This window comes from Garra rufa, chromosome 7 (assembly GCF_049309525.1).
Source record: "Garra rufa chromosome 7, GarRuf1.0, whole genome shotgun sequence".
NCBI classification, from domain to species: Eukaryota; Metazoa; Chordata; class Actinopteri; order Cypriniformes; family Cyprinidae; genus Garra; species Garra rufa.
In genome coordinates this window covers 46091151-46108045 of record NC_133367.1, presented here as the reverse complement: position 1 = coordinate 46108045, position 16895 = coordinate 46091151, and the positions used below count along the sequence as shown (strand labels likewise).

The window sequence follows — 16895 nt, the reverse complement described above, 5'->3', positions numbered from 1 at the left end:
GTTCCGTTATTTCTGAATTATGACAATTTTAATGTAAAATCATACTAATATTATAAGTGCACCTCAGGAGTCAAACAATAAAAAATGCAGTTCATGACTCCTTTAAAATAAAGAGTGCAAATATTCCATTTTACTGGCAAAGACTGTTTACACTAATTGAACAAACACATTTATTTAAATAACAAATCTAAATAACATAAAATAAAAACACAAGTCTGAATTTTTTGCATGTGCTGATGTGATGCTGTAAAATGTTAAATGTTTTCATCTGCTTTTGTTTTCATCTTCATCAAGAAGTCTTTTTCGCATAAACATTGACCAATAAATGTCTTGTCATACTGTAATATCACTTCCTCCTTGCAAACAAAATAACTCTTATTTCTACATCAATATATAGAGGGGTCTTATACTGAAGTAAATAATGTTTTTGTTAAAGGTTTTGATCCGATAAACAAAGGTAGCAAATAGAGAACAAAAATAATTGTAACAAAAAAAATGAAACTGCTACTTTATTATAGCAACAATAAGATTAAGAATACACAAAACGGATTTAAAAAGTCAAATGTTTTAAATGGAGAATACATAAATGGCAGGTGACTATCAAATTTAAGTAAATTTAATAATTTTAAACTACAGTTTTAAAATGTTAAGCATCTGCTGTCTAAGACTACAGTATGTGTTTAATAGGCCAAAGTGTGAAGCCAGCCACTGGAGTAAGTATATATTGGGAGGAAATTAACAAACAAAACCACTGGAAATACATCTCAGCTGACACGTTAACTGAAATATTAATAGTATTTTTGTCTGTCTAGATCAGGGGTGCGCAACCCTGTTCCTGGAGATCTACCTACCTGCAGACTTGTTTTTCCAGCCTTGATCCAACACAGCTGTCTGTAATTGCCGAGTGCTACTCAAGAGAGTAATCAGCTGGTTCAGGTGTGTTTGATCATGGTTGGAGCTGAACTTTGTAGGATGGTAGATCTCCAGGAAAAGGGTTGGTCTAGATTATGAAATTCTTGCTGACAAAGCACTGTTTTTATTTTTGTGTACTTAAACCGTTCTTAGACGTTTATTAACAAAATCCCTGCTCATCAACCCAGTGAATAAACAGGACTCATAAATGTAAGCTTTACAAGAGTATATTACATAGAATTAAATAAGGGCATGTTGGAAACAGAATGGCTTAATTTATTGTCTCATTAAACTCATGTAAAGTTAGATCTTTGGGGCTTGTCTATGGATTGCATGACTCTTCTTGAGTTTGTCTCTCTCTCTCAGTGCCATGCTTAAAATACATGTCAGTCATTTCTCATCTCAATCATTTGTGTCCCTGCTGGCAAAAAAATAGCTAAAACCAGCCTTTCAGCTGTTTTTTTTCAGCAGGGGTATTATTGGATTATATAAAGTAGATCAATTATTTAGAGAAAATCAGGTTGTTTTACCTATAAACGCCATTGACTCATCTCACCTCAAGATGCAGAGCTGTAACGGCGGTCTTGCTCACATTTCTCAAAACGGCATACCCTGCTGAAAAAAAAACTGCTAAAACCAGTCTAGGCTGATTGGCTGGTCTTAGCTGGTTAAAGTAGCTGGTCTCCCAGACTGGTCAGGCTAAGGAAAGTGGCCAAAACCCCTCTAAAACCAGCCTGCTGACCAGCTATGACCAGCTAAAACCAGCCTGTTTTTTCAGCAGGGTATATAAACTGATTATCAGTCGATTGCTACTCTAGACTTTTGCCATGCCTCTTTGGCATAAATAGTGTTCCATGCACCACTAGGTAGAGATTGTAAGGCACAACAAACTTATTTAAATTATAACCCTGCTGCAGGGCGCTTCATGATCACACGTGAGGAATTGTCTGCTGCTGTGTGAGGAAAATGCATTCTTAAAAGCCACATCTGTACCATCCAAGACGCAAAGAAATCTAAGGACCTAGTTATTTTTTTCTATAAATTCCATAAATGGAGCTAAATAGTCTGGTCAACATGTATCTGATGATTTATTGATTGATTTATTTATTTATTTATTTTTTCCGATTTTTCCTCTTCAGGTATGGTGATCATTATGAGTGGAATAAAGCAGTCACTTGCATACACAATGTGTTCACTCAGCAGAGATGGCTGGAGCACTACGGCGACGTTGTCATTCGTAACCTCAACAATGATGAGTGCACCTGCAAGATCACATTTGTCAAAGTGAGTTTTTGTGTTTCTTTACTTGTGATGTTTTAATGCTGTATGATAATTGCTTTTTCAGACCACAAAAGGAGCTTGCACTTCATGTAATGGAAGTTAATAGTGACCAGCTTCAAGCGTTCACAAAAGGCGAAAGTATCAAAGAATGAATTGTATGCAGTTGATGTCAGAAGTGTTCTGAGGGATAACCAAATTGAATAATCAAATGTAAAAAAGTATTACATAATCATCACCTTGTAAATTAAATATAGATTAATTCTTGTTTAAACTAGAAAGTAATTCAATAAACAGCAGTGAGCGATTTTCTGTATTTTATTGGATTATCATAAAGGACACTGACAAGTAAACTAGTCACGGTCACTTTAAGAGACAAAGCATCCAATATAATGGCAAACATCTGTGTTTTTTTTTTTTTTTTCTGTTTACGTTCACTTAAGACATAACTTTTTTCTTTTTTTCTTTTTTTTTTTGAGGATACTTGCCAAGATGGGTTTCAACATTTTGTATGCATTTGTTGATTCAAGATTTTCAAAGGCTGTGAGTTGCGGTTCTCTGCGTGAATTATGGTGTCTTTTTGTGTTTGTATGCTTAAACTGGCGAAGTGTTTTTGTTGAGTTTAGTGTTTGCGTGCTGTCTGTGAAACGTGGCTTTCTGTGCCCTCACAGAGAGTGCTTTAAACTCTTTTAAATGTTTAAATTCTGAGCATCTTTTTAGGCTGGCCTTGGTTAGTCGTTTGAAATGGTCTCAAACTGTTTAAATTAAATTATTAAATCATGATTAAAATATCTTGATTTCCACAGGGCTCTAATAGTTTTATGAACACCCAGTAATTTGTAGAAGATCAGCCAAGATCAGGATGTTTGGTAAATACTTATAGGTTGGATTTTTTTTTTTTTTGCTTAATATAAATTACATTTCTGGTTTGTATTTTACCAAACCTGTGTGTGACCTTTTGTTTGTGACACTTGAAAAAAATACATATTTGGTGAAATAAAATGAACTATGTTGAATTCTGCCTTTAAACTGCATTCCAGTAAAAAATCCAGTCATATGACATAACCAAAGCTTTATTGGCATGTTAAGCATTGACAGTAGGCCAATTTATACAATAATTTCTTAATTTAAAATAAAATCTGCTGAAGAGTAATTAGCTGATGAAGTGTATTTACTTATTGTGGAGTTAACAAAAGTTATCATGTGCACTTGTGCTATTTGAAGCAGATGTCATTACAAAGTCAAATTTTCAAAGGAGCGGTTTATACGTTTTGTATGAGATGTTCGGCACGCCCGACGCACTTAAATCACTTTTCTGTGAATTAAGGTCTTGAATCTGAGCAGCAAGTCTTAAATTTGAATGATCATTGCATTAATTTTCGTGAGAGATTTTCTCATGCGCTTAATTTTAAAGTGAAGTAAAACCGTAATTTCTGTGCTGAATGGCTTAGGTTGCTCAATATTCATTGAACAATACGTGGTAGATGGCGGCATGTTATCTGGCAGTCACTTGAAGAAGAACTTGAGAAACATGCACAGGTGAACCCATATTTAGATATGTAGTTTCATTGGAAGGGTATGACTGCAAACTACTGCTTGTGACTAATGAAAAACATTTAGGAGCGGCAGTGTGACTGTCCCGATCAGCATATTTGTGTGTGCGCTGAGGGGAGTTTTAAAAGTTTCTACGTGTGTTTGCAGCATCGAGTAACGTATCACGGACACATCTCACCAATCCTTTAATAAAGAAAGTGTAGAGGAAGTGTAAATAAGAGACTGGTTGTGCAGTATAGAGAGCTTCACTGATTATAATCGAACTTTGTGAGATTGCGATGAACTAAGATGAGTGACAGCTTTTAACGATTTATTAAGGGAGTTTGTGAAGAGATACTGAGTTAATACAACTGTTAAATAAACAAGTTTATTTTAAGTGACTTACATCGTCTCACTATAAAACTATTGCCTGGAATTTCTTTATATCATCGTCAAAAATAGTTTGAAACAAATTACAACTGAGCCACTGCGCATCACTATCCAAAAACAAGTTGGTTTATGAATGAGCTTGTGTTTTTAAACTAATCTAGTGAAATGATTCTATTTCCCATTCATAAAGATGGTCACTTGCTTTTATTCCTGAATGAATTAGCCTTTCAAACTAATCAAATGAATGTTGTGATTCAGTAATAAAATCGGTGACTTGCTGGCAGATAATTTTTCTTCAAGTATCTTTTCAGTTATCTAAATCAGTTAATGCTTCTGTATTTAAAATGTTATATTTAAAACTATAATCTCAACATTATTTTATGAATTTGATTGCACACATACCACCTCTGAGCCTCATTAAACATGAAAATACACCTATAAGCTACTTTTGTTTTCTTCTGTCCCACCTCTGTAGTACAAATACATTTTGGTAATGCTGATTTCATTTGATTGGTAATTTATTATTGTTATTTTAAGCAGCAATTGTAAAAAGCTTATAAAAATGACATACTTTTTATAAATTTGCCAAACTTTCCATCCATTATCCATCCTCCAGGAACAATGTTGTTATAAAATAATATCCCTGTTAAATCAGCATAAATTTTTAACTTTTTCATAGGCTTTTTAAACGGTCATGACATGGAAAAAAGCACAATTTCAAAAAAGTAACACGTTAAAGTTCTTGATTTGTTTTTTGACATTCTCTCTAAAATGCACTATTTTGGTGCAGCTTCTCCTTTAATATTTCTCAGTAAACACCCACTGTTGTGAATGTCATTTAAGAACTGCTAGGCCTGTCCAAATTGCAGTCTTGACTACTTAAGAATGTGTGCACTTAACAGGAAGTGTGCAAAACTGTCCTAGCTCCTCAAAACAGCAAAGCATAGCGCCATTAACACGCACTAAATCCATTTAATCTCAAGCGGCTCTGGAATGGTATTTAGGGCTAAAAGTTTTTTATTTTATTTTTGGCAGGTTGCCATCAAAAAATAAAATTTAATACACTTTTAATAAGATTAATATATTTACCAAGGGTGCCAATATTTGTGGAGGTCATTGTAAAACCAAGAATTGTGTGTACAATTAAGACCATATTGTTAGTTTTACACACAAAACATCAGATGTGTATATAACCCTAATGTAATTCTGATTTGTCCAGTCACGATACTGGGGTGACGATAACAGCAAGAATGAAGTGCAGGGCACCGTTCTTGACCGTACTGGCAAAGTGCTTCACCGTTTTGGGGGATCATGGCATGAAGGCATCTTCTGTGATACATTTCCCGAGCCACAATGCATTTGGAAGCCCAGTAAGTGTCCATGCACACAATAGTCTTACCAAGTTTAGTTTGATGGTGAATTGTCTGTTATAATTCGCAGATCCTCAACCAAATGATTACTTTGACTACTATGGCTTCTCCCAGTATGCCAGAGAGCTCAATGAACTGACGCCTGATATAAAGGAGAAATTGCCCCCGACAGACACTCGTTTCCGTCCAGACCAAAGGTATGTGGCCAGTTGTTGTCTTAAAACAAAGTTTTTTTTTTTCATTATTTCCATTCAAGAAGTGAAGCTTGTATAATGTATACATTCATTCCACACAGACTGATATAATTCAAGTGTTTATTAGGGCCCGAGCACTGCAGTGCGAGTTCTTTTGTATTGTAATTCTTCTTCTTCTCCTTCTCCTTCTCCTCCTCCTTCTCCTTCTCCTCCTCCTCCTCCTCCTCCTCCTCCTCCTCCTCCTCCTCCTCCTCCTCCTCCTCCTCCTCCAAAATAAAGTCTTTTTGAGGGCCTAAACATGCTCGAAAACTCTCGAAACTTTGCACACGCATCAGACCTGGCGAAAATTTACATCTGATATGATTTTCAGAAGTGGGTGTGGCAAAATGGCTAGATGGCGCCACCTATAAAATTTAAACGGAGTGCGCCTCGAGCTACGTTTCACGTACGTACATGTGCGAAACTCTGTAAACACATGTAACACACCAATACCTACAAAAAAGTCTCCTGGTGCAACATCCGAAACACAACAGGAAGTGCGTTATATTGAATTTCCTGTACGATTTTTGTGCAGTTTTTGCCATTATTAGGCCTTGTGCTTTAACAAACTCCTACAGTTTTTATCCGATTATCTTCAAATTTGCTGAGTGTCATCATAAGGACTTTGGGATGCTAAATTGCGAAGATCTAGAGTTTTCGTTGAGAGGCGTGTCCGTGGCGGCCTGACAAATTTCGACGTGTCGCCATGAAAAAGGAAGTTGCTGTAAGTCAGGCGAACAATGTCCGATCTGCCTCAAACTTCACGTTTGATAAGAGTCATGTCCTGAACACACGTTAGTGCCAATATTCAGTTATAGTCATAGCGTTAAACATGTCACTTCCTGTTGTCAGCAGGTGGCGCTGTTACGGACTCCTAGCAACATATTAAAAAGCGTTAGCAAGTTTTAAATAGGCTAGCAACATGTTAGAATCATGCTAAAACATGCTAGCAACACTTAGCTAAGAGCTAAAGCATGCTATTAATACAATGAAACAGGAAGTTACTCTAACTCAGGCATACAATGTCCAATCTGACCCAAACTTAATATTCAACATGCTACAAACATAGTAAAGCATGCTTGCAACATTTAGCTAATATGCTTAAGCATGCCAATAATACAATGAAACAGGAAGTTACTGTAACTTCAAGCATACAATGTCCAATCTGTCACAAACTTAAAAAGGTTTAAAAAGAGCCCTGGTCTGAATACATACTAGGGATGGTTCGATACGTGTATCGGTACCGTTCGGTTCTCGGACAAATTCCAAATGGAAGTGATCATCCCTATCACCTTTGTGAGGGGACTAAGCGAATCTGCTTAGTGCTGACAGACACGGGTGTGTTTGACTTGAAGCGGCGCTGCAGGCACCGATCGGTTTATGACATCAGAGCAACGCGAGAGTGATTATAACGAGAATATGGAACCATCAGCTGTCAAGCGCTTTCACAGTATTTTGATGTCATACACAGATCGGTCGCTGCAGCGCCGCTTCAAGTCGAACACACCCGTGTCTGTCAGCACTAAGCAGATTCGCTTAGTTATGCTAACAGTAAAAAGACATTAATGACATTAAAACAGCGACATCTGCTGACAGAGACCATGCTGTGTTGTCACGTAAACATCCCAGCTGAAGATAATTATGAGGAAATTACATCGCTCCCTTCGCCAAGTGCATTGCAAACGACTACATTATGACATGCACGTGCCCTAAGTCCCCCACAAAGGTGATAGGGATAATCACTTCCATTTGGAATTTGTCCGAGAACCGAACGGTACCGATACACGTATCGAACCATCCCTAATACATACCCATGCCCATATTCAGTTATAGTCATAGTGCATACTGCTAGCAACAAGAAGTGACATGTTTAATACTGTTCTGGATGCCTAGCAATATTTTAAAGTATCAACAAGTGTTAAATAGGGTAGCAACATGCTAAAACATGTTAGCAACACTTGCTAAAGCATGTTATTAATGCAATGAAACAGGAAGTTACTGTAACTCAGGCATGCAATGTCCAATCAGCCCCAAACTTCACATGTTTGATAAGAGTCCTGGCCTGAACACATCTAAAGGCCAATATTCCATTACAATCATAGCGCCACCAGCTGGCAACAGCAAATTACTTGTTTTACACTAACTTAAACATGCAATGTACAAAATGCACCAAACTTGACATGTTTGGCAAGAGTCTTGGCCTGAAGACATCTAAAAGCCAATATTCCGTAATAGCGCCACCTGTTGGCAGCAGGATATGTCATGTCTTACACTCAAGCATGCCATGTTCAATCTGCACCAAACGTCATATGTTTGATAAAATCGCTGGCCTGAAGACATCTGCATGCTAATATTCAGTTATACACATCGTCACCAGCTGGCATCAAGAAGTCTGGCACATCTAAATGACTTTTAACATAGTAAATTTAGGAGGAATATGTCAAAGCATAGTGCCCACCATTCGCCACAGATCAGCGGTGAGCCCGGGTGCAAGGGCCCGCCCATCGCTGCTTGCAGCTTTAATTTTTTTTTAATTTTGATGATAATAACTGACAACTAATAAAAACCCCAAATTCAGTATCTCAGAAAATTTGAATATTACTTAAGGCCAATACAAAGAAAGGATTTTTAGAAATCTTGGCCAACTGAAAAGTATGAACATGAAAAGTATGAGAGCATGTGCAGGACTCAGTACTTAGTTGGGGCTCCTTTTGCCTGAATTACTGCAGCAATGCGGCGTGGCATGGAGTCGATCAGTCTGTGGCACTGCTCAGGTGTTAGGAGAGCCCAGGTTGCTCTGATAGTGGCCTTCAGCTCTTCTGCATTGTTGGGTCTGGCATATCACATCTTCCTCGTCACAATACCCCATAGATTTTCTATGGGGTTAAGGTCAGGCGAGTTTGCTGGGCAATTAAGAACAGGGATACCATGGTTCTTAAACCAGGTACTTGTGCAGGTGCCAAGTCCTGTTGGAAAAAGAAATCTGCATCTCCATAAAGCAGCAGGAAGCATGAAGTGCTCTAAAACATCCTGGTATACAGCTGCATTTGACCTTGGACCTCAGAAAACACAGTGGACCAACAGCAGCAGTTGACATGGCACCCCAAACCATCACTGACTGTGGAAACTTTACACTGGACCTGCAACGTGGATTCTGTGCCTCTCCTCTCTTCCTCCAGACTCTGGGACCCTGATTTCCAAAGATTTACGTCTGTGCGTAGTGGTTCTTGAAGCAAAAAAAGTTGAAAACAGCTCAGTAGAATACTTTCACTTTTCTTTGATGAATTGAACATAAAACATCATTTATCTGATATAGAAATCTTTTGTAATTATTATAAATGTCTTTATCATCACTTTTGATCAATGTAAAGCATCCTTGCTAAATAAGTTTTTAATAGTATGGTATATAATGTTTCAAAAGCTTTTTATTTCAAGTAAATGCTAATCGTTTGATCTTACTATTCATCAAAGAATCCTGAAAAAACAAATACTCTACTGCTTAAATATTGATAATAATAAAATGTTTCTTGAACAGCATATTATGATTTCAGATACTGAAAAAAAAAAACACACACACACATACAAATGTCAGGGTATATTAAAACTTCTCAAAATCCCTAGACCCCAGAAGGTTAAAGACTCAAAGTTTTTGTACAATAACATGCATATTTTGCGCTTCAATTGCAGGAGAAACTTTTTTTGACTAAAACCACTCGATCTCTTATTTTTGTGGTTAACTATAGTTCTGTGAAAACGGGTTTACAAATGTCTCATTACAAGAGATTTGTGCAGTGGAAATGGGTAGAAAAGTTTGAGAATGGAACCTGCAATAGAGACCATGTTGGTGGTAAAGGGGGAAAAAGCAGTCACCTTAAAATTCTTTACACGAGGTAGGAAATACCTTAAATGAAATGCATTTATTATCTTAAGACTAAATGTTTCTTCAAATTCTGATTTTAAAAAAAAAAAAAAAAAAAAAAAAAAAGCCTTGTGCATATAGCATAGTTGTGCTTCAGGTGGTCCTTGAAAGAGTCCCAGCTCTTGGTCCTTTCCAATGCTGTCCCCTCCTGTCTCTCCCACTTTTATACTTTCTTTACTGTCCTACATAAACAAAAACACCAAAAATAAAATTTCATAAAATACCAACCTTGATACTGTTGAATATCTTTAACTGAAAACGTTCAATACAAAACAAATCTTGTACTTTACACAGTCCAATAACAGTGGAGTTGGAAACAAAGTGCACAACACTTCATTAAACACATTTTGAAGTTTACAATATTAACCAATTTTTCCCAGTCTTTCAGAGCCCCCAGTTACATTGTTTTAATCACAATCCCAGTTAAACAGTGTATTTAGTGAAACAAAATCATATTGAGTACATTGGTATTAATTAAATAAACCTATAACAAAAGATCAATTAATCTCTACCAGAACTGACAGTGCAAAGTAGCAGATGAACAATTCCTAACCAAACTGCCAATGAGCTGGATCATTAATGACTCCACAAGGAGAAAGAATCAATGGTTTACTGAAATTTTCTTAAGCTGTTTTTTGTTTTATACCATTCCTTAAAACAACCTTAATTCATTTAAATTCTAAAGACATTTGCCATTATATTATATTCAGAAAAGAAAAATATAGTATGTTATCTTTAGGACTGTTATTATAGGATTAAAATGTAAACCTACAGTAATGCATGGCATTTATGTCGAAAGATGTGAATCTCTAAAAGATAGACATTAACAAATACTAGCAACACACAACACTGTATATATATATATATATATATATATATATATATATATATATATATATATATATATAGTCTCAGCCTCAGACGTCACGCCCACGGAACGTTGGCTAAACGTCTGATGCATATGGTTCACTTAACTGGAAACACTTCAGGAATGTCGAAGTCGTGATCTGATTAGTTGAATTTGATCGGATTTCCGGAACACGCGAGTGTCGCGTTTATTTTCGGTCCGCCGGGAAACAAATCGCAGACTGATTTACTCGCGTTTTGCTGAAAGCTGCTTATGCAGATGCTGTTGTTGTTAAACACATTTGCGACGTTCGCGAACAAATAACTGACTTACTGCTTGTTCTCCCTCTTCTTTGTTAACTTTCAATGCTGGTTATATCAATGTCTGACTTGTTGCATGCCAGTCTGTTGTTGTGGGGGCATTTCTACGCCCCGAAACGTGACGCTGAACGAAACGAACTGTGATTGGTTGTTTGACATGTCTGTCAAACGGCCTTATGGGCGGGCCTTGGCCAATCAAAGCTGCCATGAATACCAGACCTTCAGCCGTCAGTCTGAAGGTATGGCTATGCGAGACTAGTATATATACAACCAGATGAGCTAATATTGCTAGCGCGCTAAATTAGCATCTAACTTTTGCTGTTTGTAATAAAGCAGCACACACAAACACACACTGAAGTATTAAACTTCTGCAGGTTTCATGAAATTTACCTATTTGTAAACTCTTGTACTATTTTTGAAAGGTAATAATACATACAGTACTGGCTAAATCAGGTAAGACAATAAGTGTTTGCAGGATCACAGATCACGTCTGTTTTCTGTGTTCCGGGTTTTGTTCTCTGTTGAAATTTCACAAGTCAAATTTGCTCAAAATAAAAATTTTACAGGAAAATATAAAATAATTCAGGACCAACCGAATAATTTCGGTGAACAACAGCTCCCATAGTCTACGCGGCTCACAGCCTCACCAGAAAATGCTGTAACGGTCGAAATTTTGTAATTACAAAGGCGCGCGCAGTTTCACCTGTCAGTTTTCTGAATGACAGTCAGATTAACCAATCATGATCAAAGCAGTAAGGTAAAACGACCAATAGGAATTGTTTCAGCATGGTAGCGAAATGTAATTAGTATTATTGTTGGTGATGATTATTATATTTTAGAATAAGATTCATGACATAATAATGTTCATAATAATTTAAAAGGCAAACATTTTCTTTGTATGCTGAAGACATGATCTTATAAAAATTATACTTTTTTTCATTATTATTATTATTATTTAAACACTTGCGTTTGAAGGTATACAAAGGTGTATAGATAACAGTTTAGCATACAAATGTGTATATATAAGCGTTTAGCATTTAAAGTTATATCAAAGTTGTTTTACCGTTGAAACAACAACTGACCTAATTGGTCATGTGTTGACTGAATGCTAAACGGTTGAAGACCAATGTTGTTTCACTGCTGACCATATTTCAACCAAATTTCAACGTTGAAGGTCGGTCATGTGCCGACTGGGTATTAATGTGCTTGGACACAGAGCTCTGAACAGCCAGCCTCTTTTGCAATGACCTTTTGTCTTGTCCTCCTTGTGCAAGGTGTCAATGGTCGTCTTTTGGACAACTGTCACATCAGCAGTCTTCCCCATGATTGTGTAACCTACAGAACTAGACTGAGAGACCATTTAAAGGATTTTGTAGGTGTTTTGAGTTAATTAGCTGATTTTCACAATATTCTAATTTTCTGAGATACTGAATTGGGCTTTTCATTAGTTGTCAGTTATAATCATCAAAATTAAAAGAAATAAACACTTGAAATATATCAGTCTGTGTGGAATGAATGTATACATTATACAAGTTTCACTTCTTAAATGGAATTAAGGAAATCAACTTTTTGAAGAGATTCTAATTATATGACCAGCGCTTGGGTATATATTGGTAATTTTTTAAAGCAAGAGTTACAGTGATTTTTTTCTTTGATGCAATAAGTTTGTGAGATGTATTGAACACAGATAATATATAACTACTCGTAAAGTTAATTCTAAAGCGTCATTGCCAGTAAATAATTTGTAAACGTCTAGTGTGTCAGCATTACCTTTCTCTAACAGTTGTACTAATCTGTACTGGAGGTTGATCAACTATTAGATACTTGTGATACTAAAGCCAAAAATGCTAATTCTTACCCTCTCCTCATCTCATCATCAGATGTATATGACTTAGTTTCTTCAGATGTGAAGTGTGATGCAAGCATATTGTGAAACTTTGCATGGGTAACAGTTATTTTATTTCTAGGCTTCTTGAAGAGGGTAAAGTGGAAGAAGCTGATAAACGCAAGGATGAAATAGAGGAGAAACAACGTGAACGACGTAAGACAATGACCAAGAGGAGTGAAGAGCATGTTCCACGTTTCTTTGTGTGAGTCCCATTATTTTTTTTATTTATTTATTTTTTTTCCTGCCAGAAATTAATTAATTTCTTAAATGAAATGTGCCAGAGGACAACATATGTTACTGGAATATATTCTGCAGATAATATAAATAATCAAAAATCGCCATAAACTGAGTGAATGAACATAGATGATTTATGAACTAACGAAGTGGAATTGTAAATGCCTTATTTAAAAAAAAAAAAAAAAAAAATACAAATTTCTCTTTCAACAGAAAAACTTTAGATCACGCTGGAAGAGAGGTGTGGGTGACAAATGGAACTTATTGGAAGATTCGAGAAAATCCAGGATTTGCCAACACTGAAAATCTGGATTTGTGGTGTTGATGGAATTGAAGTCCTGTGATTTGTGACATCCCAGTATTCTCTTAGCAAAATTCTTGAATTTTGGGCATGTTAGTATGTATATTGTTTTATATAACTGTTGTGAATTTTAGTTTAAGCCAAAGACTTCACAGGCAATGTAGGAATGGAGTTTTTAATCTAAATTGTGATATTCCTGAAGCCGTACATCCCTCCTTTTTAGTGATGACTTAAAAATAGGTTTGTGTTAAACAAAAATCCATTCTATATTTTGTGTTATGAATAGATGTCTTAATGGTTTTTTTTTTTTATTATTCTTTGGTCTTTTTTATTAAAAGGTAAGGTCTAATGTGATTTAGTACAGAATGTTTCCCATTTCAATAGATCTGTATTTGTAAATAATGCATGTCTAAACTGTTTGCTGTAAGTTATGCTTTTTAACGAATGGATTTAATTATTTCTGATAAGAAAATCTTGCGTGATTTTACTGTAAAAAATATTTTGTGCTAGGTAATTTCTCAAATTACTTTTTGGATTTTCAACCAGATCTACTGGAAATATTTTGGTGAAAAGAGTAATAGGGTTATGTGCAATTTCTTGTGTGCATTTCCAATCAGATGAGACTTGAATAAATATTAAATTTGAACACGTTTGCACTTCTGCCATCTGAAGGGGAGCTCTGGAAGCATACACTGTAAAGAGAAGTGACTACATTGTAGGGAGAGAGAGAACAAGGCCTGAGACACTTCATGGTCGTGAAGCAGCTGCCCACTTGTTTAAGGTTACGCTCTTTCCTAATTCTATGGACTTTTTTTGTTGCAGCAACTTTTTTTTTTTTTTTTTTTAAATTGTACAATTGAAGATATTGATTAAAAGCTTATTGTAGTATAGCAATGACAAAGTACATGGACACCCCTGCAGTACATATTGCAGGCATTCTAAAAGGCATTCACAAATCATGTTTTTGCTTTGACAAATGCAAGACTTAGCAGTAGAATTTGGAGGAAAAAAACAAGGTGTCACAAGTTTTTTTTTTTTATTTTTTTTTTTTTCTTCACTTGAGTGCTGCATTTTTAAAATGCTGTCATGTTTGAGACACTCCAGAAGAGCTGAGAGCAAAGTGGAGTGGAAAAGCAAGCAAAATACTATTAACATAGCTTGAACAAAAACAAATCAATTTTCTCCCACATTTTTCACAAACAGCATATCAAGACAACTGCACTGTAATCTAAGTGGATATCTTAATGCTTAATGTGGCTTTAAGACAGCGATATTAAAAGATTAAACTGTGCATTGCATTCATATTCTGGGTTTGTTTTTGTTAAGAGTAAAGCTTGTCCAGATTATAAATGTTTCCTACATATAAATTTTGTCCCTAACCTTACCCATATCCCGCCTTCATAGAAGCAAAGGTGTTTTGCAGTGCCATATGACCACATTGAGTACATTGTACAGGTGCAGCTCCAAAAATTTGAATATCATGAATAAGTTCATAGATTCATTACATGTAAAGTAAAACATTCCAATAGTTTTGTTTTAATTTTGATTAGAGAGTACAGCTCATGAAAGTCAAAAATTCAGTATCTCAAAATATTAGAATATTTACATTTGAGTTTCATTAAATGACACTATAAATTCCAGATATTTTATGTTCTTTGACACCCCACTAATGGAGAAGGTTGCTGATTTGGCAATGGTCTAGGGGACAATCATTGACACCCTCCACACAGAGGGTAAGTCGCAAAGGGTCATTACTGAATGGGGTGGTTGTTTACAGAGTGCTGTATCAAAGCATATTAAATACTAAGTTGACTGGAAGGAAGAAATTGGGTAGGCAAAGGTGCACAAGCAAGAGGGATGACCGGAGTTAGCCCATCAAGAGTCCTCACGTTTAGACGTCTTCAGGAAAAGCACTTCCAAGCCACTTCTGAAACAAAAAACAATGTCAGAAGCATCTTACCTGAGCTAAAGAGAAAATTAACTGGAATGTTGCTCAGTGGTCCAAAGTCCCCTTTTCAGATAAAAGTAAGTTTTGCATTTCATATTGAAATAATGGTCCTAGAGTCTGGAGGAAGGCTGGAGAGGCAGAGAATCCAAGCTGCTTGAAGTCCATTGTGAAGTTTCTGAAGTCTGTAATGCTTTGGGGTGCCATGACATCTGCTTGTGCACTGTGTTTTATCAAGTGCAAAGTCAATGCAGCCATCTCAGGAAATTTTAGAGCACTTTATGCTTCCATCGGCTGACAAGCTTTATGGAAATGCTGATTTTCTTTTCCAGCAGGACTTTAGCACCTGCCCAGAGTGCAAAAACCACTTCCCAGTGGTTTGCTATTACTGTGCTTTATTGGCTAGCCAACATGCTTGACCTGAACCCCATTGAGAATCTATTGGATATTTTCAAGAGATAGATGAGAAACAGTCAATCCAACAATATACAGACAATCTAGAGGTTCAATAGTGCCTCAGCAGTGCCACAGGCTGATCACTTCCATGCCACACTTCACTAATGCTGTCATTTGTGCTAGGAGCAAGTAATTTGCTGTAATATGTGCTGCCGACCAAGCATTGGTGCATAAATAAACATACTTTAAACAATTTGAACTTTTCTGTTCTGCAAATTTTCTAATATTTTGAGATACAGGATTTTTGACTTTCATCCCAGGTAAAAAAAAAAGTGCACTAAAATACACTTTAAGTATACTTAGAGCACTTTTAGTACATTACTGAAAAGTGTACTATTTTCGCACACTAATTTTGTACTTATTGTACTAAAAAATAGTATTAAGTATATGTTAAGATAAACTTAATACCATCTAAGTGAACTCAACTGTGCTATTTTGAGACACCATGAAATTGAACTAAAATGTGCTTTTAACATACTATATCTGTATTTAAAATATATATATATTTAGTTTAGTAACTAGAAATACACTTGAACCCTACTTTTAAACATTTATAAATATATTTATGACTAATTTAAAGTATAACAATAATATATTAAAAGAATATACAAAGTGTGAAAAAAGTGTGCTAAAATACAATTTAAGTACACTTAGTGCACTTCCCTAATGTACTTAAAGTGCTCTATTTTCGGGCACTGATTTTGTACTTAATATACTAAAAGTTATTCTTAAGTACTTCTTAAGATAAACTTAAGATCATCTAAGTGTACTCAACTGTGCTATTTTGAGACACCATGAAGATGAACTAAAACGTGCTTTTAACATACTATCTCAGCATTTCAAAAAATGTATTTTGTTACCACTTATAATACAATTGAAACATATTTCATAAACCTTTAAATATACTAATTATACATAAAAAAATAAACTTACTGATTATTTAAAATACATGAATAATATATAACAAATGTATAAGGCATATTTATAATGTATTGCCCACATATTTTTATTAATAAAAAATATACTTATTAATTATTTAAAATACATGAATAATATATGACAAATGTATACAAAGCGTATTTATAATGTATTGCCCAAATATTTTTATTAATAAAAAATACACTTGTTGATTATTTAAAATACATGAATTATTGTTGATTATTTAAAATACATGCTATACTTTAAATTAGTCATAAATATATTTATAAATGTTCAAAAGTAGGGTTCAAGTGTATTTCTAGTTGTAACTAAATATATATTTTTAAATAC

At 35.4% G+C, this 16895-nt stretch overlaps 1 protein-coding gene across 1 annotated transcript in view; it reads left to right on the top strand.

Moving 5' to 3' along the window:
- LOC141338192 (oxysterol-binding protein-related protein 6-like) overlaps positions 1–13440 on the top strand; it is a 53771-nt gene extending 40331 nt beyond the window's left edge. The window contains exons 12-16 of the mRNA XM_073843745.1: positions 2052–2196; positions 5333–5483; positions 5554–5680; positions 12770–12892; positions 13138–13440. Coding sequence (XP_073699846.1) covers positions 2052–2196; positions 5333–5483; positions 5554–5680; positions 12770–12892; positions 13138–13249 — 658 coding nt within the window. The 3' untranslated portion in view covers positions 13250–13440. The remainder of the gene's footprint in view (positions 1–2051; positions 2197–5332; positions 5484–5553; positions 5681–12769; positions 12893–13137) is intronic.
- The last annotated feature ends 3455 nt before the right edge of the window (positions 13441–16895 follow it).